This window comes from Corella eumyota, chromosome 7 (genome assembly GCF_963082875.1).
Source record: "Corella eumyota chromosome 7, kaCorEumy4.1, whole genome shotgun sequence".
Lineage (NCBI taxonomy): Eukaryota > Metazoa > Chordata > Ascidiacea > Phlebobranchia > Corellidae > Corella > Corella eumyota.
The window spans coordinates 11502804-11528301 of record NC_137496.1 but is presented as its reverse complement, the minus strand read 5'-3'; the positions used below and the strand labels follow the sequence as shown (position 1 = coordinate 11528301).

Below are 25498 nucleotides of genomic sequence, written 5' to 3'. Positions count from 1 at the left end.
TATCAAATAAAACACAACAATAAGCAAAACCAACTTTTAATAGACTTTCATATAGAAGGCAACATTTTACAATAAACAAATAAATATGGGATATATAATAAACTTATTTAATGTCACACAGAAGTGCAACTCCTCGCAACACCCAGTGGTGGGGTTTCTGCGAGGTTTTCAGCCACAAGGGGGTGATATAGGTGAGATCGGTGCGGCAGGGTTTCTTGTAGCAGGGGCAGGTGTAGAGGGCTGGGTCCTTTGGAGCTGTTGAGTTGACGGCGAACACATGAACCACAGGAAGAGGAACAAAGAGGACTTTGGGCTGCGATTCCTGGAGCTTGGAGTTCCTCCGATCCCAAGCTGCACCATCCAAGAACAGTCCGTGAATGAAGACGCCCTCCTGTTTAGCAAGAGCGTTACTTAAGTTTTACTATTCAACTATTAATCGATATTTAATTACTAACCTGAGGAGGAGTCGAAATGTCCTCCTTAAAACTTTTGAGGACTTCGTTGTGGAGTGTCACGGTATCAAGAGCCCACCCTTTATGCATCCGTGTCACTTCTTGTCTCATAGCAGTCAAGAACCCTGCGCAAACATATATATTTAAATACAGAGGAAGTCAAATAATTTTAAACTCCTTTACTGACCTTGGCAGTTAAAAAATCCAGTCATCCAGAAGCAGGTTGGCCTGCCTTCAAATATCCAGTAAGAGAGTTGAGTATTTCGTTCAACTAACTCTGTAAACCAGAACCCAATCGTGGACGACTCCCACGATAACTTGCGCCATTGGGTTGGAACTTTAGCGTCGAACAAGTTGTCCAATGCATCGCGCAAGTTCTAAAATCAATTTCAATGTTAAAGTCACTGTAAGTTACAATGCCACGATCACAACACTAGGCATTAGCACATGAAGTCCAGGGTTCGATCCCCACTGTTTTAATGCTGTAGTGCACTTAACTAAGGCGCTATAACAATATGAACTCCTGCTCAGCCAAAAACTAATCAACGGATTAAATATTGGGCAACTAAAACCAATAAAATCCCAAACTAACAAATTTAACTTGAGACTGGGTCAGGTTAACTGATGTTACTCTATGTTGAGGCTGTAAAGTCAACCTTCCCACATCAAGGGTAATGAAATGCAAAAAAAATATAAAGCTTTAATAATACCAACCTCACTCATGATGATTGTTCCTTCAATGGCGAGTTTAAGATCAGTTAAAGTTGTTCGGACGAGAGTGATGACTTTTTGCATTCTCGCAATCTCTTGTTTGAGGAAAATGTTCAAAGAGTTAAGCAAGCCCATCTTGACCAAGCGGGAGCGAACCTTAACAAGAACATTTAAACAGCAACGTTACTAGGTGTTAGTAAATAGAATATTTCTGTGGCTAGGTTCATTTAAATCACAAATATTAGCAGTGGACTAAAGAATTTAGTAACGCAGCGTGGTGTAGTGGTTAGAACACTTGGCTTTACTACATTAAACCCTGGGTTCAATTCCTACCGCTTCTATGCAATAGTGTTCTTGAGTAAGACCCTTTAAACGACATGAAATTCTGCTGGGCGAACAATAATTCAGTATTTTAAATATCAGGCAATCATATTCAATAATACCCAAACTGCAAAAGTCAACTTAAGACTAAGTAAGGGGGAACTACTGTTATTCTATGTTTAAACTGTAAAGTCAACCTTTCCACATCGAGGCGATTTTAAAACAAAACTAACTAAAATTATAACATTGCAACAGTAAACCAACCTCATGAGCAACATAATCGGGTGGAAGTTTAACGAGCATCTCGTGAGCTTGTCGGAAAACAACCGTCTCCCTAGTCTCCCCCGATCCTCCTCCTGCATCCTTGGGTTGGATGTTAAGGATCGTGTCCAGGATGGTGGTGGCAGAGTTGGTCTGGTAGGTGATGTCAGCATTGATGTGGAGGCCAAACACCTCTGGAGTGTCCGTCAACGGAAGAGTGTCAATAGCGTCCATCACCTAGCAACAACAAAGGTTATGATTGTTAGGTAACAATAGGTAAAAAGTAAAAGCCATATTCTTACCTCCTTGGTGGTCTTAAAAGGAGGGATCTTGTATCCTGTATAGAAGCAGAATGTGTTGTTGAACATGTGCTCATGGAACCAGACAGCAGCAAATGTGTTCAACAAACGCTTGTCATAATCATCGGTTACCCGGCCACCATATTGGACTTCACCTGTGTTAATGAATGGTCAAAGGGAAGAAGGTTGATCTATTAGTTGGCATGACAACATTAAGTAAAAACAGCATTAAAGCAATTTTTTTATTAATGTAATTACAATGTAGAAAGCTGAACTTCACAGCCTAAACATAAAGTAACATCAGTTACCTTGAACCAGTCTCAATTTGATTTCGTTTGGGTTGTTATAAATTATAATTGCCTGATAATTAAGCTGCTGATTAAGTGCTGGCCCAGCAGGAGTTTATACCGTTTAAAGCAACAAACTTAAGGTTGTGACAGCATCAGAGCAGTGAGGATTGAACCCACGACCTCATGTGTTCTACCTACTACATCATGCTGGCAGTGTCCACTTAAAAATATACAAACCCAAGTCCTTTCACAAAATTTCAACATATTTTCAACGCAATGTAAAGTAAAAGAACTCACCGATCATGTATCTTACAGTGCTCCATTGAATCCCACGTTTTGGATCAAGATCGTCCAGGTGGTTCTGTAGAAATTGGACAGTGGCATAGTGGTCAGATGTGTTGAACTCATAAGGAATATTCCATCCAAGTGGACCAAATTTACGACGCTCCTACAACAAAACATATCCAACTTTTTCTATGGACTACATGACTTAGCGTCCAATACAATTGGCTTCTCTACACAAGGTCCTGGGTTTGATCCCCACTATTCTTAACTTGAGACTGGGTCAGGGTAACAAATGTTACTCTATGTTTAAGTCATGAAGTTGACCTTCCCACATCGAAGATAAATAAATATATAAAAAAAAAAAAAAATTAAACATGACTATTACTTTAGTATAAATTATGTAACAGTCTTGCCTGTACTGAAGTATGCATGAAGCCAATAGCATAAAGAAGAGGCTTCCATTGGGCCAAGTTGTTAACATCGAGTTGGTCTTGTGAGATGCCAGCAAATGTTCGGGTTAGTCCAGCTTTAACTCCTTGAGGAGGTTCGTTTGTAAACTAAAAGTAGTTAAGGTTGAGTAAAATATAGCAAAGTTACTGAAGCGCTTTATTTCCTACAATGAATATAAAACAGCGTGGTGTAGTGGCTAGAACACTTGGATTTACTACATGAGGTCCAGGGTTCAGCCTCCACTGCTCCCATGTTAAACAGCCTTTAAGTAGGGTGCTATAAACAGTATAAACTCTTAAGCCAGCACCTAATCAGTAGATTAATAAATTTTTATAATTAATAATATCCTAAACTGTCAAAGTCTAAAGCTACTCTATGTTAAGGTCATGAAGTCGACCTTCCCACATCAAAGATAAATAAATCTGTTCATAAAAATACCTTGATGCTAGATTGCAGAAGAGTGATGGGAAATTTAGGATGCTCCTCCGCAGTGATCCATGTCCTAAAGCCCGGATTCACGTTCTCTGCCGTCTGCACAGTATCGAGCATCTCGTCCATAAAATCCAGACCTAGATGACAGTTCTGCAGCAAAGCCCAACCTCCTACTTGCATCATGGTAGCAACTAATCTGCGGGCATGGACTTCTTGACCTGTGCACAAATGATCGACATTTACCGAAGGCTGGGCATTAATTATATAAAAGCTGGAATATATTGGCACCTACCTTGTCCCATGGAAATAGCTCGGCACTCCACAGTCTTCTTCTTGGCGAGGTTTGAGATTTGCTCGGTGGGATCTGAGCCTTGCGAGAGGAGGCAAACAAGAGGAACTCGGATCGTGCTCTCAGCGTGAGTCTCCTCCAGGTTTAAGATCACTGCATCAGCATATCTGGAGGATAGGAAAACGATAAATGAGATTGTGAAGTAATGTTTAATGATGAGGAGTTAGTAATTTTTACCTGCTTCCAAGGGAGTCTGCAATGTACTTCCTCGCTTGAGGCATGATGCGATCCGGACACCAACTCCTGATAAGCAACAACTTTCTGAAAGTATCCAAAGATGCAGAGTAGCCATCTGGAATAACTTCCTCTTCGGGAGCCTCAGTATCAAACCAACCCTTCCACTGCTTCTCGTTGCAACAAATCTGGTTCAAAACCTCTCGAAACTCGGGAAGTTTCTGGAGTTGGACCAAGTTGAGCCAGGTGATGTCCAGGATCCATTTGCAGGGTTTGGCTTGGACAGATTTCAGGTCCAGCGCCGCTCCTCCTTTAATAAAACCTTGGAACTCGCTCTGACGAATGCAACCTTTAACAACATTTGAATTTATTCTTGGGAGTTATTGAAGAAGGGCAGAGGGTTATAACAAGACTTTATATTTTTACCAAACCTTGTACTTTTAGAAGTTGTTTAAACCAAACGGGTCATTTAATAGATGCAGATCATTTTGCAAAAAAAACATTTTTTGTCCTTGTCTACTTAACACTTTATAGGCAAATCTAAGCCAAGTAGTATTAATACCAGACAGTTTAAACCTACCTTTCCTCAAGTCGATCTTAAGAGCCATAAGCAGAGTGAAAAGTAGTTTGTGATGTTCAAATAATCCCCGACATGTGTATCTGAATGCGATGAATGTGAGGTATTCAATGATGCTGTTAATACGCTTGGATGTGATCGGGGACTTGGTTGACTTGGCCATCGATTCATCGAACAAACCGAGGAATTGAACCAGTGAGGTCTGGTACATAACGTTTACCATGGACATTTCAACTGAAATACAACAATTTTTAATGGAGCTTAGTGTATGATATGCGTGGGTGTAATTTAATGGTTTACAAATAAATAAAACTGCTGTTTGTGGCGCGCAGGTAAATTGTCACGGGCAAATATTTGTTAAAAGTTGCAGCCATATCACTATAATTAAAATACTAACTTTATGGCGGGCTATCAACTAGTATTATAAAAAATAAGTAGCCACAACCACTTAACATGTAATCTCCAAAGGTACACAATACTGTTAATAAGCCTGTTATTCTTTTAATAAGAACATCTATGCACAGAAAGTGATAATAACAAGTTGAACTCACCGATAAGAAAGTAAACGATCGATCCTCTCACAGCAACGGGTCTGAACTCCTCACGAGCCGTGTTGATCTTCACCTCCGTGTCGGCTGCGATAGCAAGCTTCTCACTGACCTCCATCGCCATCTCCTTAGTGGTTGCTAACATCTCAATCAGTGATTCATCATCAACTAGAGAGCCCTTTACATAATAAATAATTTACATCTAGGCATTACTTATAACTGGCAGTGTGGCGTAGTTGTTTAAATATTTAGCCTCACTACAAGAGGTCCTGTGTTCAATCCTGTTGAGTAAGACGCTATAAACGGAATGAACTCCTGCTAAGCCAGTACTTAATCAGCAGCTTAATTATCGGGCAATTATAAATCAATATAATATTCCAAACTATCAAAAGTAAATTAAAGACTGGGTAGGGGCAACAAAAGTTATTCTATGTTTAGGTTGTAAAGTTAACCTCACATAAAGGATAAATATAAATAAAAAAGGTAAAAGATAAGTTAAGTTTGAACAGTTTAAATTGACCTTTGTGCTTGTAAGCTTGTAGAGCAAATTGTCCTCCAGCTCCTTCATCTTCCTCTTGTAGTGGGTGACTTCTTCCATCAACTTAACCTTCTCTGCCTCCAGTTCCTGCTTCTCTGTCATGATCACTCTTCCTAACAACTGATCCTCCAGACCCTGTGAGTAAGATATTCATCAAATAGAAGCAAAAAATGGCGAAAAGTTTTTTTTTTATAGTTACCTGCATAGTGACTGTGAAATCAATGATGGAGGTCTTGGCGCTAACTTCCGGAGTATAAGAAGGATTGGGAAGCTTGGTGGTGATGTAGAGTTGGAATCCTGACATCACGTCGCACTCTTTGTCACCAACTTTTACCTATAAAAGTTAACAGTGTTCACTATATATTACAACTGTTACCCCAACCCAGTCTCGAGTTGTTATTAGTAGTTTGGAATATATTTAAATATAATTGAACGATAATTAAACTTCTGATTAAGTGTTGACTTAGCATGAGTTTATCCCGTTTATACCGCCTTACTCAAGAGCACTACAGCAAAAAAGCAACAGGGATCAAACCCAGGACCCTATGTTGCGTAGCAAGTGTTCTAAATACTACACCACGCTACCTTGTAAGTACTGCCGGCTTTGATGAAGTTCTTCTCCAAAACGTTGTCCAAAGCTGGGTCCAATTCCTCACCAATATCTTCGATCAGAAGAGGTCTAATAAAAATCAAAGTTAAAAAGTGAATTTACTAAACCACCTAATCAGATGGTCTTTTTATGATTAAAGATGGAGCATACCTTCCTTGCGATAGAGCATCTTCTAGGTGGGTTCTAAAGTACTTGTGGTTGAGAGCAGTTGATATTAACTGGTTGTTCTTCTCTCTGTTCTTGATCCAAGTCTTACCCTGACCTTGTGGGTCGATCAACAGGGGGTATCTGTGATATTCAAGTTAAATTAATGTAAATTAAGAGGTTATGGTTACAAGGTCGATGTTACCTGGTAGCTTTGGTGACAATGATACCATTCTGCACCGATAAATCATCACCAGGTAAGCCTTGTAAGTTCCATTCACCTTTAAAAAAAAATTTAATTAATAAACATCTGTGTGTGGTTTACTAAAAGATATATTGTTAAACAAACAAATGTAAATATACTGGTTGATGATTTATTTATATTTATTCTCAATATGGAAGGGTCGACTTCACGACCTTAACATGGAAAAAAATTTGTTACCCCAACCCAGTATCAAGTTAACTTTAAAAAGTTGGGATATTGTTTAATATAATTGCCTGATAATTATAAACTGCTGATTAAGTGTTGGCTTAACAGAATTTTATACTGTTCATAGTACCTTACTCAAGGGTGCTACAGCATAAGAGCAGTGGGATTCAAACCCAGAACCTCATGTAGTGAAGCTAAGTGTTTTGATTAAGCAATTTATATATAAACAGAACAAAAAAGAATCTAAAGATTTTAGACAATAAAAACAAATATTTCTTACCAATAGTTGGTGCATCAATAAGCATCGCAATGAGGTTGAGATCAGCAACAAACGGAATCCTCCTGTTCCGGAGTTCAACCTCCCACGTCTCCTTGATCATGTAATTCCTAAACTCCTGGTTGAATGGGCCACAGTAAGAAAGGAACCCTGTGGCGAGCAACACGTTACCAACTAGCTCCATAATCTCTGCTTTGAATTTGTGACTTTGTTCCGTCCACCGAATCTTCTCCCCCCCAAGACCTGGTGGGTTAAAAATACAAATATATATCCTCCACTGAGCTCCATTATATTTAAGTGGTAAGAAAAAGATTGTTTTACTTTAATTCTTTGCATAACACCTTGCACGAGAAACCCTAAAAAACTACACAAACCTTCAATTAGCTGAGTAGCTGCAGTCATTTTCCTTCTACAAGACTCAGCATCATCAAGTAGGGCTTGTTTCTCTGCCATTGCTGCATCAAACTTGGCCTGAACCTCGTCCAACTCTTTTTGTTTGTCATCAAGTTGAGCTTGGGCTCTGTAGAAGAAAGTTATTAATAAAAAATTTCATATTTTTCTCTAGCCCTCTATAACAAGATTTTTTTTACAGGGTACTTTAATTGACTTAATTAAACACTTACTGAGCCAGATCACTCAATGCAATCTGCAGTTTCGCTTCTTGTTTGGCCAAGTTATCCTTTAGGGGAAGCACCTCCTTGTTAATTGAATAAAACGAGGCCATGGCTTTGGTCCATGACAATAAGCCAGCAACATTGCCACAAACCTTTAACATTTCAATAAAACATTCATTAATCTATTTGAAGTAACTAAAAGTACTGTTAGTTATTATAATCTGGTTCACCTTTTTGGCATTCTCAAAAGTGTAATCTTCCATATCAAAGTAAGGACCCAATAACTCGACAGTTTCTTCATTGATCGAGTCTTTGTCGAAGTTCTTCAACATCCCCATGAAACCACTTTGAGACATGAGCTAAAACAAAACCAAATACATATTAGTTCAAACAAAAATGTAAAGTTAACTATGATTATACCACTACACTAACAATATAATAAACTGTTACAAATTGCAACAAAGTCAACATAAGACTATATATTCTGAGATATCATTTGTTTACCTTCATGGCTTCACTCCATGAAGGTTTAACAGTTGGTCGATCTGGGTCCATCTCCACTTTGTTGATGTTACGTTGGAACAAGATAAGAGCTGCATCCATGATCCTCATGATCAGATGAGGAGGTTTGGCCAGTTTACGAACTGTGGCTATATCGGAGGCTTTGATTGTCTGTTTAACAAGCAATTGTGTTATATGCAATAAACCAACAGCAATGTGTAGTGGTCAAAACCCTTGGCTTCAATGTGTAGAGGTCAAAACCCTTGGCTAGTGTCTTTAGGTAAGGAGCTATAAACAGTCTAAACTTTTGCTGAGCCAACACTTAATCATTACTCTATGTATTGGTTATGGAGCCAACCTTCCCACATTATAGATAAATAAATAAAAAAAAAATTACAAGAAATAGGTAAGGCATAATAAAAAACTAAAAAGTTATATGCTTTATGAAAATCCTAGAGACTTACATTAAGGGCCTCCTCTGCAGCAATTAAAGCTGGTTCAGCTGCCTCAAGTTTTCCCTCCGCCACTTTCTTCTCCACAGCAATACTATCCACAATAATTTGAGCTTTTTCCTTTACTTTTAACACTTCGTTCTTCACCTTCTCGGCTGCGGTTGCTGACACTGTGACTTCTTTTAACACCTGGAAAACACAGTTTCTTAAACATTCAACAAAAATATAATTTCTAATACCTTGGTGGCAATGTCAAGGTTCAGTTATTTTAGTATATAAACCTTGTCAGCTTTGACTGAAGCAACAGCAAGGTCCTTTTCCTTAACCACAAGTTCCTTAGAAAGCACGGCCACACTTTCACCTGCTTCCAACAGCTTGTCCAAACCTGTGACAATAAACCCTCATTTAAATGTTCACAATAAAATAAAAACAAATCATTTATTTTACCAGTGTTCATTCTTTGTGCTAGGTCACCCAACAAAGTGTGTTTTTCATGATAGATTGCCTTGTAGCCATCCAAGAATGAAAGGTAAGACTTGGGTGTAACATGTGTAGTTCGTCGATAACTTTATATGCAAAATTTTACAGTATTACTCGTTAAATGTATAGTAAACTAATTAATCAGTTGAACCCTCTTTTAAATAACAAAATATGATCACAACTCTCAACTAATATTTGTCTATGATAATTTTCCCGAGCACCACAAATGGAAGTTTTATTTAATTTGTAGGGTTATATCTGTTATTAGATTAAATTTCTAAAAGACTTGCTTACCGATCAAAATACTCAACACATGTCTCTGCCACTTTATCATGAAACACTCCCATTGTCTCGATGAGAGCTTTCTTCGTTTCAGGCTCGCAAAACACATCCACCTTGGATAGGAAATGACTCGACACAGCCACAAGGGCATCACGGGGCCATCTAGTGAACCAATCCATCGTACATCCACTGAATAATCCAGGAAACTTCAGGGCCCGATTACGAAACTTTTCACCAATCTAAACCAACAAAACATCATCTATTTTTATGATCTTACAGGCAAGTAAGATATGCTTATATAATAATAAAAATAAATCACTACAAGCTAGCTATATCCTTCATAGTATAATAAACACTTACAGGGGAAAAACAGAGCACAATGTGGAGGTTGTCACGAGATCTTGAGATAAAATAATCATAAAGGTTTTCTTGGGTGGGAGGCCTTCTTGGGAACTCCCTTTTCATCACCGAGATTAATCCCTGAGTGATTTCATCAATTTCATCTCTCGCAAACAATCCTGAAACCTGTAACAAAAGTTTAAAGTTATATAATTACTTAAAACTTGGTCTTTACAATCAGCAACGCTAGAAGATAGATAAAATTGGTATTATGACCGTCAGCAGAATGTGAGGTCCCTGGTTTACATGCTGTAGTGTCCTACTGCAAGAAGCTATAAATGGTATACACTCCTGCCAAGTCAATACTTAATCAGCATATTTATCATCGGGCAATTATAATCTTCAATATCTTAAACTACCAAAGTTAACTTAATGCTAGATTGGGGTAACAAATGTTACTCTGTGTTTAGGTTGATGAAAAAAAAATAGTTAAGTCGATCTTTTTTTGAAATTAAAATTAGCAGATTAATATAAATATGTTGGATGAAACTAACTTGTCCAGAGGAAAGGATGTTGTTAAGATATTCCAGAAACCCTTCCTCTTTAATATCATTATCAGTAAAAATAAATGAAACTCCCTTCCCATCCCCTCCTGCGATTTTGTATAAAACTTTTAAGTCATCCATCAAGTTCTGAGAGTTGTAGGTTCGAGTTAAAGTGATCTGAAAGGACTTGTAACCAGCAATGAACGAGGCAAGTTTAGTTAAACTTTGCTTCCCTGAGCCCCCAACACCAACTAACAAAGCACTTCCTCTAGGAGTGCGGATGATTCGAGATATCTAAAGTAAACATAAGTAAAGTATTTAAAGCAAAAATTGTATTTTCTTAAAAATTTATAATTAATATAATGTTTAAGTTTTATTTGTACTACCTTTACAAGATGTGTCATGGCATCTTTGAAGAAAACCAAATCCATGCTTGCCCCTCTTACAGACTCGTTATACTGCACCATGTAGCTGTGCAATTTATCTTTCAATTCATTTAAACTTGCTATCTATAATACCAACACAAAATAAAGTCAGCCAATTTTAATACAAATTTTTTGAATCACATAATTTAAGTGATTATTACCTGTTCATAAATCTTAGGAGCATCTAGATCTGCATCGTCTCCCTCTTCTCCAGTAGGCTCTGGAGGATCTTTCAAAAAGTCCACAAAGTAAGGTTCCTCGTTGCTTATAAGTCCCACTAATCCCTCGTCAACATTCTCTTTAACTGTTCGCGAAATCGAGGCATCGAACCATTCTTTATCATCAGCGTTGGTGAAGCGATCGGCAATTACCCTCGTGCATTCATGTTTGAATATGTTGAGTATATTGGATGCAGTGCTACACTGATCATGCTCCACGGTCAACATCCCCTGCCAGATACGAGATAAATCCCTCAAGTTAAAGATGTAGTGGAACTTTGCTGGCGTAGGAAGCATTTTTATTTTAGTCCACTGCCATAAAATCCTGGTTGCCGAGACTAGTTTGCTTACTAAGTCGCAGACCTCGGGTTCGAATCCTCGCTCAACACAAAAATATCCACTTCCAATTATACCTAACACAAAAACATTTATTAAAAAAATGTTTTTTTTTTTAGAATGAATGTATTAAAAACATTCTTAAGTTTATTTAAAACCAACCAAAAATCTTGTCAATGGAAGCATTGGATGGAAGAGTGCAGTTGAAGACACTAAATTGTCGTTTTAGCCGCTGAGGAATGTCGTTCCTCCCTCCTCCAGGATGAATCATGGCTGCGATAAATGAGATGTCAACGATGTTTGTGAAGTCTCCGGGTTTCTCGAGGCTGTACATCCCCCGCATCTCCATCATTTGACGCACGATCTCATTCGTAATCTGTGAACATTAAGAAAAAAATTAAATATATAGCCATAAAAAAAGTTAAACCCTATAAAGATATTGAAAACCAGATTGTTTATAATAAATTCTTATTTAAAAAACTCATTAATAACATTAAACAAACAATATAATAAAAGATATACACTAACATAAACAGGTCTACCACCTAGCAAGCACTAATTAAAATGAAATTATAGTTAAACAAAAAAGAGAGAATAAAAAAAGCAAAAATCACTGAACCAAATAGAAGAGAATTACAAAAAAGTCACTACAAGAAAACAAACTAACTAAAAAACTACATATAACCCAAATTAATGGAAGACTTATATTAAAACAGCTATCAAATAAATGGTAATTTTAATACTAAATTTAGTGCTATATATAGTATACCTGATCCCCCCATTCATTTATAACAGGCATGTTGATATCATCAATAAACACCGACATCTTTCTACCAGCTGGAGGACCATACGTGTTTCCCATCCTCTTGTCCACATAACTCTCTATTGTGAGTTGAAACATGTTGGGTTCAGTGGCTGAACTGAAGTTAAATGATTTAGCCATCATTACCTCAGGGTCAAACCCAAGCATGTAACCCTGAATCAATACCGTCTTTCCCGTGCCTTGTTCTCCAGTTAACAGCACAGCCTGTGTTTAAAATAATAAAGTGTTTATTTTTGAATGAAAGCAGTGGGGATCGAACCTAGAACCTTATGAAGTGAAGCCAAGTGGTCTGACCACTACAAAATGCTGCAAGTTAGTTAAAAACCTTTAATTAATAATATTGTTTTTAATTTTAAATACCTAACATTATTACCTTGTTTTGTTTTGCGATAACATCAATAAGGAATTTGGTTCTGATGTTGTCCACATTAGGGACCAGGATACCAGAATATTCGGGTACAGAGTCGCTCGGATAGATGTACTCAACAACTCGCTTTGACCAATGCTCCCATGAACCATTGGCATCCGGAACAAACTCAAATATAGTGTGTCCGCTTCCAACTTCAATATCAGGAAGGTTTAGTTTGCTTTCATGACCCCGCAGAAACTCCTCCATTCTCTCTCTGCATGTAATAAAGATTATAATTAAAAACAAGTTCGTTAATTATAAAATGCCAATTTCTACCAGACTAAATTAATTAGTAACCTGTCAGCAAGTTCTAAGGTTGCCCCAACGCTCCACATAAGAGAAAACACAAACAATCTTTCAAGATGGTATTGTGGGAGAATTCCAGCCTCATCTTTGCTTGGGATCAAACCTTCAAGCACATTCAAGGCCTGTAAAAGCAAAGTCAAAACATAAGAACTTGTAGCATAAACACAGTGATGTTTTAAATGTTAAAATACACTTACCTGGGTGATGTAGTTACATTCCAAGAGTTCCATTTTAGGCAGAAGGTTCTGCATGGAGAAAGTAAAAAGGTCTTCAAATACAGAGTGGAAAAAATCGCGCAGAAATCCAGCTTCTTGAGCGGGGCGGTGCAACAACCAACCCTAAAAATAAAACATTTAATTAAACATAGAAATCGGAAATTAAATAAAAATTAACCAGCAGTGTGGTGTAGTAATTACAACATAGGGCTTTACTAGATGAAGTCCTGGGTTCAATACCCACTTTCCTCATGCTGTAGCGGTCTTGAGTAAGGCACTTTTAACGGTATAAACTCATGCTGAGCCAACACTTAATCAGAAGCTTATTATCGCGCAATTGTAATCTAGAATATAACAAGCTGTTGAAAGCAACTTAAAACTGTGCCAAGCTAACAGATGTTAAAATGGTTTTTCAAAAGTTTTTACATCAAGTATGGGTCTCCAATCCAGTGCAGAAGAACTAATATAAACCATCCCATTTCTAGATACAGTTGCAGGTGAAGCATTGTCAATGTTATGGACTTCAAACAAGATCTTACAGTTGGGAGCCATCGGGATTCGATCCCCGTTAGCGAGGGTCAAAGTTTTGTTGTCATCTAACACCGAGTTTAGGTTTTCAATCCAAATTGCATCAACTGGGCCATCCAAAACCAACCAAACATTGTCAGCTATTTAAAAATATTATTTAACAATAATTTTAAAGTTTTTTTTTGCTTATGACTTTTTTCAGCTAAACATTAATTTTACATGCTTCAAATAGTTAAACAATAATTTTATGGTCACAGTTTTATATATATTATTATACCAGTTCCTTTACTTACTTTTCTTGGTTTTATGAGACCTCCTCCATAGAGTTGAAAATATTCCATCTGTCCAATCATTTGTGGCAACGTCTAATCTACCGAACATTTGAGGTGCCGTGATTGCTTTTGGGTTCATTCTAACTTCTCTGTTATATAAAAACAAGTTTAATAACGAGGTTTTAGAGTTGGATTTGAGTTAAACTTACTTGTGAGGCTCCCCGCATTCAGTCATAGCTCTCATGATCATGTTAACACATGCAGTCTTGCCAGCCCCACTGGGACCAAGTACCATCATACCATGCCTTACTCTCTGGGTTTCAAACAACTGGACAACCTTAACAGAAATATAAAACATTTAAACCAATGAAGAAAAATTAAATGTATGCCAGAAATTTAAAGTTAAACAAAACCTGTATAGAAAAAGATATACAAAACCTTTAAATTCCAGGGTGGGTGGTTTACGATCCCCATATCATCGACATGCATTCCTATTGCTGCTTGTAAGTCAACATAAGTAGCACTGTCCAGTATAATACCAGGAAACAAGTCGTTAATAAGGGATAAAAATAAGGGTTCGTCTTCATCAACCTAAAAGGAATTTATTTAGTGTTTTATGGATGCAAACCTAACACTAGTAAAGTATATACTCACCAGTTTAGAAACATTCATGTCACGGAGCACCCTCATCACGATAGTTGGCTCACCGTCATTTGGTCGAGCTCGTTTGGTGGCACCTAGTGTTCGTAACACCGACAAAATATTCCTCAATCCAAAATCATAATGGACCTAATTTGTTATATAACTTGAATTACATTTTTTTATTTAAAAAATGAAATAATAACTAGAATATGTTACCTGCTTGGTAAGTTGTTCCTCACATAGTTTATACAGTGTATAAAACTTCTGAGCTAAAATAATATTCTCCACAAATCCACAACTAGCAAGTTTAACTCGCATGATAATCTGTCTGTCAGGTACCATCATAGCTACTGAGCGAAACTGAACTTTCAGATTTTCTGGCAGTTCCTGGCGACCAGCGTAACCAGGGTTCTGTAAATTTTTTTAAATATTAAACGCTATCCTTGTTTCTATTCCTAATTTGGAAGGGTTAACTTCCTAACCTAAACATAGAGTAACATTTGTTACTCTGACCCAGTGTTAAGTTCAATTTGACAGTTTGGATATTATAGATTGATTATAATTGCTTGATATTTAATCCGCCACTTTGTTTTGACTACACAGAAGCTTGTTGGCTATCATTTAAAGCACATTACTTAAAGAGTGCTACAGCAAAGAAAAAGTAGGGATTGATTTTATTTATTGAAGATAACACAAAATTAAAAATAACAAAACTCATTTATAAACCAATGACAGATGCTTATTTACTTACTTATTACATTACTCACCATAGTAATGAACAAGCCAAACTCAGGGTTAAGATTTACATTATCACCATCAGTAAACAAGAACGCTGGTTTTCTTTCTTTCTTAGCCATCAGCACAATGTAAATTTGTTGGGCAGCCACTGACAGTACTGGTAAGTCGATCCTGTTAAACTCATCAAAACAACCCCAAGATCCTGACTGGGCAAGTCCTAAGGAAACAAAATTGAATGAAAATCTTAATATTTAAAGTTGTATTTAACCATATACATCAGTTTATAACATATAACAAGTGTCTAATAACATTCATTCACCTTTGTAGATCCTCCCTAATCCTCTAAAGTCCATCTGATCTGAACAGTTAAACACCACAACATATTTGCCAAGTGCTTTTCCCATATCCTTGGTGGTCTCCGTCTTCCCTGTTCCTGCTGGTCCAGCTGGTGCTCCTCCCATGCTCATACCAAGAGCTTGAGCAAGTGTGATGTAACATCTAAAAATTTTATCACAAAATTTGTTCCAAAAACAGTTTTTTCCATTTTTTTAGAAGTCAGGTTTATTAATATGGCTCAACTACATAAGGTCATGGGTTTGATTTTTACTATTTTCATGCTGTAGAGCCCTTGACTAAGGTGCTATTAACTGTTTTAATTTCTGTTAAGCCAGCACTGTAGTTATCGGGCAATTACATTCAATAATATCCCAACCTGGCAAAGACAACTTAAGACTGGGTGAGGTAACTGATGTTTATCTATGTTTAAGTCATGCAGTCGACCTTCCCATCTCGAGGATAAATTACCACATAAAAGAAATCTTACAAGTCTCTAAAACAACATACATTTTATTGAACTAGCAAAAACACCCAAATACCGAATTAGGATAAAAAATATCTTTTAAGAGCCAATGTAAACATACAAATAAGTTACCTATCAGTAAGTGGTGTAATGACAAGTCTGTCAGTACATCCAAGAAACTCGTTCTGATAAATAAAATCCACATCTGTGATGCTGACCAAACATTTGTCTGTGTCGTTGTTAAAGTAAAAGCGAGATTGTTTCAACCATTCAAAGTCAAGTGGAGTTTTAATGTGCATTTTTACCTAAAAGTTAAACATTAAATTTAAATCGCAAATCTAAAAAAAGTAAATTTTTACATCTTTAAAGGAGCCTAATCTTTGTAATGTCACTTACTAGATCGTTGAATATATCACGTTGATGGACATGAATGGTGATTAGTGTTTCAAACTTGATACGATCAAACTTGGTCAATTCCTTGGTTGTAACGGCAATGAGAGCGTTCAGGAGATCAAGAAACTTCTGGTTGGTGACTGGCATGACTTTCTTGTCGTAGCGAGCATTGGATAACGCCTCTTCTGCATCACGAGTCCACAACATCTGAAGTCCAAGCAAGCCAACCTTGACATAAGTTAAAACATAAATTATATAAATACAAAAGAAAAGCTACCTTTTGTTTAAAAATACCGGTAATAAGACAATACAGTGAGCTAAACCATCTACAAAACTTAGTAGATAGGCCACTGTCAATACTCCTCTTTTTAAGTCCAAAGTAATAACTAGAAAATTTTAAAACAAATTTTACACTTATACAAGTAATTAACAAAATGAATACCTGTGCAGGAGCAGACTCGAGGAATGGATGAACCTGAAAACCTGTATCCGAAAGCTGAATAGCAGCATCTCTGATCACAGAATGTAAAGAAGCTTGTTGTTCTCTTAAGAGATCTCCTAACCATATTTCAACATTGCCTTTGGCTACTACTTGCTTCTCAAGCTAGAAAAACATTAAATTAAGTCATATATACCAAGTTTTAATTGTTTCTATGTACTTACCATAATAGTTTCTCCTTCTTTGGAGATGACAGCCATCATTCGATCGTAATCTTTTTCATGAAATTCAACTTTGTTTACGTTTTCAAACACTCCAAGTAAGTGACTCTGTTAATAATAATATATACAATCAGATGAAGTTCCATTGCAACTGTAAATTAACTAAAACTCATAGATTCAATTTTACCTGAATCGAATGAGAGTCACTCGCTTGGCCAAGGATCTCCAAAAGAGCAGGATCGGACACAAAGAAGAAGCGAGGGAACACCAACCTCTTTTGTTCCAAATATCTTTAATATTATTTATAACATGAAATGATGTTTGTATTTTAAATTAAAATTTATACTATAACTTACCCAGTAAGTGATTTCTGACATTGTTCAAGCTGTTCAAGTAAATGAGGCAAAAGTTGACCCAAGGTTTCGTCACCCACACAACACTGAACCACATTGGGGGACTCGTGAGCTCGGGTCATTATTTTAACCCATGATTTGTCGATATTGGCAAATCTCTTAGCTTCTTTTGGAAGTTGTTTTGCAATATCACCACCAACAAACACAGCTTCCAAGTAAACCCACAAGTTTTGGACAATCAACCAATTCTCTGCAAACAATAACAACAATTATGACATCATAAACAAAAGTATTACTAAGTTTTACTAACCAATAATATCTGAAGTGTTTGAAAGCTTTTGGACCCACAGTTGGATTTGGGGTTTGAATGGAGCATTGTATCTATAAAATAAAGTCATTAAAGTCAATTTTTAATTGAATATGTAAAGTTGTTAAGGGTTTACCTGTTGCTAAGCAGAGAACCGAGTATCATAAGGGAGTCCTCCAACATAGAGACTATTTCTGAAGTTTCTTGTCCTTTCAGCAGTAGCTCACCTTAATAAAACATAATTTAAATCATAAGTTTTAATTTTTAAAATTAAAAAAATCCTAATTTTTAAATAAAAACTAAATTACCTCTTGCTTTAAATGTTGCAAAAGAAAGTGAATTTGCACTCCACTCTGCAATAACTTGCGTTAACTTTGCCTCGATATCCTTTTCCTTGACTGCACTGATGCAGATGTCTTCGATGTCCTCCTTGTACTTCAAAATCGGAGCTCCCATGATGTTGCGGAGTTGGAAGTTCTCATTATCTGCAAAAGAAAAAGTTTTTACAATTCTTATATTTTAACTTTCTGTGAATATAGACTAACCGATATTGAAAGTATATTGAGTAAGATTTTCAATTCTTTTCCAATGACGATTCTTCATCGCTTTATCCGACATTAGTTCCAATATTGGGCAAGATTCATTAAAGTCGTCAATCTTTTTCTTAAGCTCAAGGAAGGCTTGCCATTCTTTTAAGCCTTTCGGTAACTTTCGACATCTACAATTAAACATATCTCAAGTTAATTCAAGTATATGAGTTAACTTTAAGTTTTTTTAAACATTCCAAACCTGTTTTGGAAGTCGAGTAATTCTTGATTTATTTTTTCAATGTCAACTTCAGTCCATAGAATGTCATAATATCCATTTATAGACTTCATGACGGAGTTATAGAGACCATATAACTTCTGTAACAGATTGAGCTCTTTCTTGGTGCGTTGAAGGTTGGGGTAATCTGTAACTTGTAACCCAAACAGCTCCTCGCCTGCATTGTAAGTCTGAAAGTTTCTCCACAACTCGTCAAATCTGTAGAATAATTTTCAAACATATATTTAAAAAAATATTACTTAGTGGCACAAGTTAAGGAGGTCTTAGGTTCAATTACCACCACGGACATGTTGTAGCGTACATACATTAAGCGCTAACAGTAGGCATTAAAACTGTATATATAATTATCCATTTAGTAACAAAAAATAAGATCATTTTAAAAATTCATGTAACTGACCTGCTTTGATAAACTTGCAGTCTATCGCTTGCCTCAACTGGCGAAATACCATCAGCCATGGGCCCAGCAGCATCATAAGCTTCCTGAAAGTTTGCTGTGTCACTGTGAAACTTTTCAACCTTGTCGATCAAGTCTTGTCGGAACTCTGGCTGTACTTTGCACAATTTATCTTGAATCTAGATGTTAAACATAAGTTTGAAGACTCAGCCTGTTACCTTAATTTAAATGTTTTTTTTTTAGAACTAAGAAACATACCACATTGGCCTGGGATAGTAGTTTGTTCCAGCCATACTTTAGAGTATCAACTTTGTTGATTTCTTCATGATTAATTTTAACATTGAACTTTTGCATGATTGCATAAGCTTCTTCTACAGGTCCCAGGTTGAAATCGATCCTTGTGAACTCCGATTTTATGACATCCAATGCTTTCATAGCTTCTCTAATATCATCCAAGTCTTTGATTGGTCTTGTAAGCCTCTTTGAGAACTCATTAATAAATTCATACAGTTCCTCCATCTTGATCCTGTACTCCACATTTAAGCATTTGCACAAGCTCACATTCCATGCTTTAGTCTCCACAATAAGTGAACTCTTAATGCTCTCAGGGTGAAGTAACAGGGGTCCAACATTAATGGCATTGGGTAAGGTCTCAATGCGTTGATTAACTTCCTCGTATCTCATTATTTCTGCTCGGAATTCAGTCAACAGAGGATTGGTTGCCATAAACCTGATAAATATTTACAATATAAACAAACAGTTTTATCAATAACTTTTGGTATACTTACTCTTTGACTTTCTCAGATCGTTCAAATTCCCAGAGCATTTGAAAACTGTTAAACTGGGTCATGTTTTGAGCAACAGGATCCCTCATGCTGTTCATTGCACTGGCCAACATCATCACTAGCTTTGTCACATCTTTGTGCTCAGATATTGCCTGTTAAAAGGTATTTAATTTGAATACAACATGGCCATGTTAAGTAATATTTACACCAATCATATTTACCTTGTAGTGGTTCTGTAGTTTATCAAACGAGGTCTGTTGCAGGGTAGCATGTGATGCCTTCCTTACATCTTCTCTCTTGTAGTTTCTAGCAGCCGATCCTCGTCTATCCCCCTCAAACTTGTTCTCATCCCCTGTGTTCTGGCCCCAACAAAACACTCCTCTGCTTACCTCTACAATAGACCTTGCTGTTTCGTTGATGCCTGTTTGAATCTCCTCGAGGTTGGGCTTAAGTTCCACATTAGGAATAGCCAGCTCAATATTAGCAACCAATAAAGGCGACATGCCTTCTCTTGTAAGCAACATGCTGCCTGTTGGTGCCTCTGATTCCGACTTATTTGCAGCCATTCTACTTCTATAAGATGACTTGGGATAGAACACCCTGTTTAAAAGTTTTATTATTAGGTTTGGTGAGTGTTACTTAAATATTATTAAAATGTACCTTCTTTTAATAAGGTCAAGTGAGAGCCTGGTGCATTTCAAAACAGCCTCTAAAGTCCTGGTCTTAAAATACTCGACCAATTCTTCACATTCGACAGCAAATGCATCATCTTCACTGTAATCAACACTGCTGTCCTTAAACTTGCTGCGAGAGGTTGACGAACTGTCCATGTTGAACCTTTTAAAGATTTGAATCAAACAATTAAAGCCAAAGATTTAACAAAGCTAAAATTTCACTTACACAAAGTCGGTTCTTCCCGAGTGCTTAGCAAACACTTGAATAAGATCCTGAACTGCATTCTCAGCATGCATGCTCTTTCTGTTCAGATATCTTGCCATGTTTTCGGTATGTTCTCGTGTACTATAAAAACAAATGTTCTTAACTTAATTAATCCACATTTAAAAATTACAATTACTTATATAATTATCTACACTACCATGAGTTCAACTGAGCTAGAGTGTATGTTGTTTCATCGTCGAAGTCAACCAGTGCTGTTGTGGCAATATCTTGTAACAAAGCATCAATACGAGCTTCCCTTAAGTCATTAACTTCCCGGATCACTCGTTTAAGTTGGTTTAACTGCTTTGTTACATTGTGAAAATATAACTAGAATAAAATTGAACATATAGTTAGTGGGTAAATATGTTTAAGGCTGGTTTAAACTGGTTATAAATTAACCTTGTGATTAAGAGAGTTCCATGTGGTGTATATTAGACCATGTCTAAGAGCCCTGTCCACTTGTTTAATGTGCTGTTTCATTAAAGGTTGAAATATTAAAGGAATGCTATCCTTGACTGCCTCATAATCATTCATTATTGTCTCCAAAGTTTCCTAAAACAATAAATATTATCAGAGTCTTTGTGAATACAAATCTAATATTAATTTAAGGAGATATGTTTTACCTTGGTTTCCTTGAGATCGTCAATCTTGCGTAGAAGATTAGTGGCCACATCAGGCACCTCCAAGTCCATTCTAGTCATACACGAAGTTTCACGAACCATTGCTGTGATCTGAGGATCATAGTTGATGTAAAGGATCTTGGTTTCAGGATGACACACCAACAAAGTTGCCTGCAAGTACAGTGTTAGTTTGGTGATTTTAAATTTGTTTTATAAAAGCACATGTTTAAATAACAACTAGGTCCAACCTGCAAGGCATGCTGAATATTGTCAGTTTCTCTGCACCAAGCTCTGTAATAAATAACCTCAAACTCCATTAAAATCTTCCCCATTTTGTTGTAATTTCTTATCAAAACTTTGCCCTCTTTTTCCTAGTAATTTAAATCAATTTTGTTAAAACTACAAAAAATAATTTCAACTAAAAAAAAGTTCACAAATAATAAAAACCTTTAGTAGCTGTGGGGCATAGGCTTGAAAGACTTCCATTGGTTCTTGTATCTTCCGGAAGAGCTGCCGTGCCCATTGGATCTTGCCAGCAATTGGAGGCATGTCCCGTGGTATTGGAGGATCGTCTCGGAACTTTTGATACAACTTTTTAATTTCCTCAATCTCTTGTGCAAATGTGCGAAGAATGACTCCATATTTATCAGCAATATTAGTCTAAAAATGGCAGAAAATTAAACCAATTCTTTTAATTTCAACATTAAAAGCAGTTTTTTAGGTTTTAACATACCTGTAAACATGGAATTTTAAGTTTTTCAAATCTTTTGAGAAGCATAAGCGCTTGTGCTGCAGATTGAACATGATCAAAACAACCGTCCATAAAAGTTTGAAGCTGAAACTCAAGGTTAAAGATCGCTTCTTTGAATGTCTCAAAGTCCCTGTCAAAATCTATTTTTCTGCACGAAAATGTCCCAGTGAATAACATGGTTATGTAACTTTAAATAAAAATATATATTGAACCTGGGGTCAAGAATGTCGTAAGGTTTCTTTTTGGTGTTGCTCACAATAGATTGAAACTTGTTGGCCAGAGTGTCAATTCCTTCAATTTTGCTTTCACTCAACATTGAAAAAACTTCAATCGTTTGCAACAACTCTGTGATCTGAAAAAATAAAAATGTTTATTTTATTAAAATTATCAAGTGGTTATTTTAAGTTAAAAGTTTAAGACTAACTTTGTTAAGCCTTTTGCAAAATGTGTCAAACTTTCCGAAAATGTACATTTCAGAAAACTCTAAAGTTTCATCTTGGCCAGTCTGCAAGTCAACTTTCATCTTTTGAAAACCGTTGACATATTCCTTGTATAAGTGGATGCATTCCTTAAACAAAATAGTGTTAATTTATGGTATATATATTATGTAACACAGTTTTGTTAATATTCATGATTATTACTTACACTGATCTTTTTTTTGACCACACAACTATCTTGATCCCATATTCTCTGTTGTCCATTTTCTGTGATGTACTTTCTACAAGCAGTCACCATTTGGTTGGTCACCTACATCACATAGCAAATTCACATAAACTTAGAATAAAAAAAGTATAAAATTACAAAAACAATATTAACCTTGATGAATAAGGAAGTCATCCTTTGTGATGTGTTGTAGTATCTTGAAATGTTGTGGATCATGCTGATGATGTTAATCAAAGTTGGAATAACCTCCACCATGTTAACCTATTATAACATACAGTCGTGCATTTTAAATATCATATTCATTTACCAAAAGTGATTATGTTAGTTTACTTACTGGATCTGAGTTGTAAAGTCGGGTACAGGCTTTTTCCAGTGAGTAAAGATACTTAACGTTATCTTTGGCTTCATTAGCATGATCGGTTATTTGGGCATCCATTTCTCTCCATGCCTGACAGAGATCATTTTTTTTTTTACTTTGTGTAAACAATTTAGATAAAAAATAAATATAATTTAATTACAAGTAGTTACTTTGAGAACTTTGGACTTCGAGGCATGTAGAGTGCCAATAGCAGCCTTGCACCTGGCTCCCTTGATATGTTCCAATAATGAATTAAACTTAGCCATCAGAAACCTCCAATGCTCCAACTCAGCAAGAGGTCCGGTGTCATCTGCTTCTTTTCTCATCTGCTCACTCTCTGCCAATACCTGAATGAAAGTACAAAGCTGTTTTAGCCTACAAGCCGAAGCAACATTAGTTAGTGATAAGAATTAATTTTAGTATGTCTAAAGCTCGCAATAGCAACTGTCCTATTGACTATACTTGTTCTATTTGCTTTCTCCATCCGGACACAAGTTCCTCAATCTTGAATGTGATCTCAGGATCCTTGGCAGCATCTGCACAATCAGCGGGTGAAGTAATGTTGTTCAAGTTAACATCATTGCAATCCTGAAGATGAACTGCACCATCCACATTCATCTGTGCACCTGTCAATCAAAAAAGCCTTAAAGTAATGTTGTTAACTAAATTAATATAATTAATGACTGACTTTCCAAATAATGAACAAAGCTTTCAAGGTTGTGAATAAAAGTGTCTTTGGTCTTTCTGCCATGTGAAGTTTCGGTGAGCTTCCCCCAGTTTCCCATGGCTTGTATGGTTGGAAGGTAAACTTTGGCCATCAGCTGACGAATAGCAGGAAGTAAACCTCCGTTGTCTTCCACATCAAGAACTCCAAAGTTGATTTCCTCGTGGATGTTTCTCATCGAAAGAAATTGATCCCCTCTAGGTTTAATGAAGTAAAGACATTGACCTAAAATAGGCTCCTTTTTCCCATCAGTGACAAAGACTTTCTTCATCTTTTCAACTTTTGCAACAACTCTTCCAGATTCTTTAAAAAACATAAAAAAGATCTGGTTAAAAAACAATTATAGTAAAATATAGTTTTTAGATTACATGAAGTTTACCAATTTTAGGTGATTCTCCAAATTGATAATAAAAAAGCAAAGCTTTTCGTCCATTCTTTTCAACAAAAGAGTCAATAATAGAGATTTGCTACAAGATAAAATACAAGTTTTAAAGCCTAATAATGCTTTTAAAAAGTAAACAAAATGCATTAAAAAGAAAGCATAGACTTACGTCATCACTGTCAAGAATAAAGTCCTCAACAGCTGAATTCTCCAGTTCCAAGTGATCAGCAACATAATGAATAAGGTATTTGTGGGATGGACCTAACCTTAACTTTCTTTTGTCCCTGTCATCTCGGAATCTGGCCTGTACACAAAAAATAAGAACATGCAAAAATGTTTTGTTATTGTTTTAACCTAAAAAGATATATACATGTTTAAACTTAACAAGACACCTGACTGCAGAACTCACGAGTTTTGTTGAATATATCGGGTCTAAATTACCTAAAAATTGGCTTAAATTAATCTTTTAATATTCACGAGCGTTCAGTTCGGCAGTTATAGGCAAGACAAAGTTTGGCGGGATTACAAGTGATATATATCTTTAGTTACGCAGGCTACTATGTTGAAAATAGGGCAAAAAAAATAGAGTGAACCAATGTTTAGTTATATGAAGTTTTGTTAATTGAACTTGAGCAGAATTTTTCAACGAAAGACGTTAAAGGCACGGTTTATAATTGAATCAAATCCTTGACTGTGTTATTAACAACCTAGGTTACTAAATGAGATGCGAATATTTACCCTTAAGTTTATTATATAAACAACGCTATAGTTAATTTTCGACCAACCTGTTTCTCTTTGAGCGTTTCGGTGTAGGTATAAACCCCTCCAGCCAAACTCGCTCGTCGTTGGGTAGACGCGCCGCTAGCTTTGACATCGCGAACGCGTTTTCCGATCGCGCTAGGCTTTTCCGGTGTCCCCTGACCCGGCCTTGGCCCGTCGGACATCTCCTATCGCGAAATTCGTGTTAAACTACGCCAATAAATAAAATTTTGCGGTGAAATTACGCAGAATGAATTCAAAATGGCGTCGCTAAAATTTTTTGAATTTTTAAATTTTGTTTCGAACGACAATCGAGACGCAGCAGCACTGTGTTCATCCGCTTAATCTAAGATGACGATTCATGTCTTTAAATTAACCAAAATAACGTAAAAAAAATTAATACATAATCAACAATTCAAATGTCGTTAATATTTAAATGAATTAATAGTAATACATAGTGTTTTTGTGCAGTTCAATAAAGTTAGATTTATTTACAATAACAAATTTGTGCGG

At 36.4% G+C, this 25498-nt stretch overlaps 1 protein-coding gene across 1 annotated transcript; it reads right to left on the bottom strand.

Annotated features, from left to right (window-relative positions):
• Positions 1-103: 103 nt before the first annotated feature.
• LOC145760359 (dynein axonemal heavy chain 8-like) lies at positions 104-25170 on the bottom strand. Its single transcript, XM_082574225.1, has 78 exons — positions 25012-25170; positions 24396-24530; positions 24224-24311; positions 23809-24147; positions 23583-23746; positions 23291-23467; positions 23097-23210; positions 22916-23023; positions 22745-22846; positions 22524-22667; positions 22312-22451; positions 22082-22247; positions 21796-22008; positions 21597-21719; positions 21352-21519; positions 21128-21280; positions 20886-21055; positions 20690-20809; positions 20450-20626; positions 20011-20389; positions 19793-19941; positions 19263-19734; positions 19008-19183; positions 18575-18808; positions 18331-18503; positions 18094-18270; positions 17922-18012; positions 17789-17859; positions 17482-17728; positions 17313-17415; positions 17129-17233; positions 16908-17069; positions 16469-16693; positions 16205-16377; positions 15593-15771; positions 15303-15490; positions 14752-14946; positions 14548-14682; positions 14332-14484; positions 14103-14230; positions 13915-14042; positions 13520-13761; positions 13076-13216; positions 12870-13000; positions 12537-12786; positions 12110-12367; positions 11503-11716; positions 10948-11417; positions 10748-10870; positions 10371-10655; positions 9838-10002; positions 9490-9716; positions 9163-9281; positions 8997-9100; positions 8728-8904; positions 8267-8434; positions 7993-8121; positions 7772-7914; positions 7523-7668; positions 7152-7391; positions 6647-6722; positions 6448-6585; positions 6273-6366; positions 5887-6021; positions 5670-5822; positions 5153-5327; positions 4605-4835; positions 4028-4373; positions 3794-3957; positions 3508-3719; positions 3033-3176; positions 2632-2782; positions 2048-2199; positions 1749-1982; positions 1167-1319; positions 640-829; positions 456-577; positions 104-391 (listed from the first exon to the last, which is right to left on the bottom strand). The coding sequence occupies exons 1-78, from the start codon at positions 25168-25170 to the stop codon at positions 104-106; spliced, it is 13893 nt and encodes a 4630-aa protein (XP_082430351.1).
• Between the last annotated feature and the right edge of the window lie 328 nt (positions 25171-25498).

Coding starts and splice junctions, on each gene's coding strand:
- LOC145760359 (XM_082574225.1), bottom strand. CDS start 25,170: ATGTCCGACGGGCCAAGGCCGGGTCAGGGGACACCGGAAAAGCCTAGC. Junction 18,271..18,330: donor TCAATATACTTTCAATATCG/GTTAGTCTATAT, acceptor TTTCTTTTGCAG/ATAATGAGAACTTCCAACTC. Junction 11,418..11,502: donor TTCCATTGACAAGATTTTTG/GTTGGTTTTAAA, acceptor TTTTTGTGTTAG/GTATAATTGGAAGTGGATAT.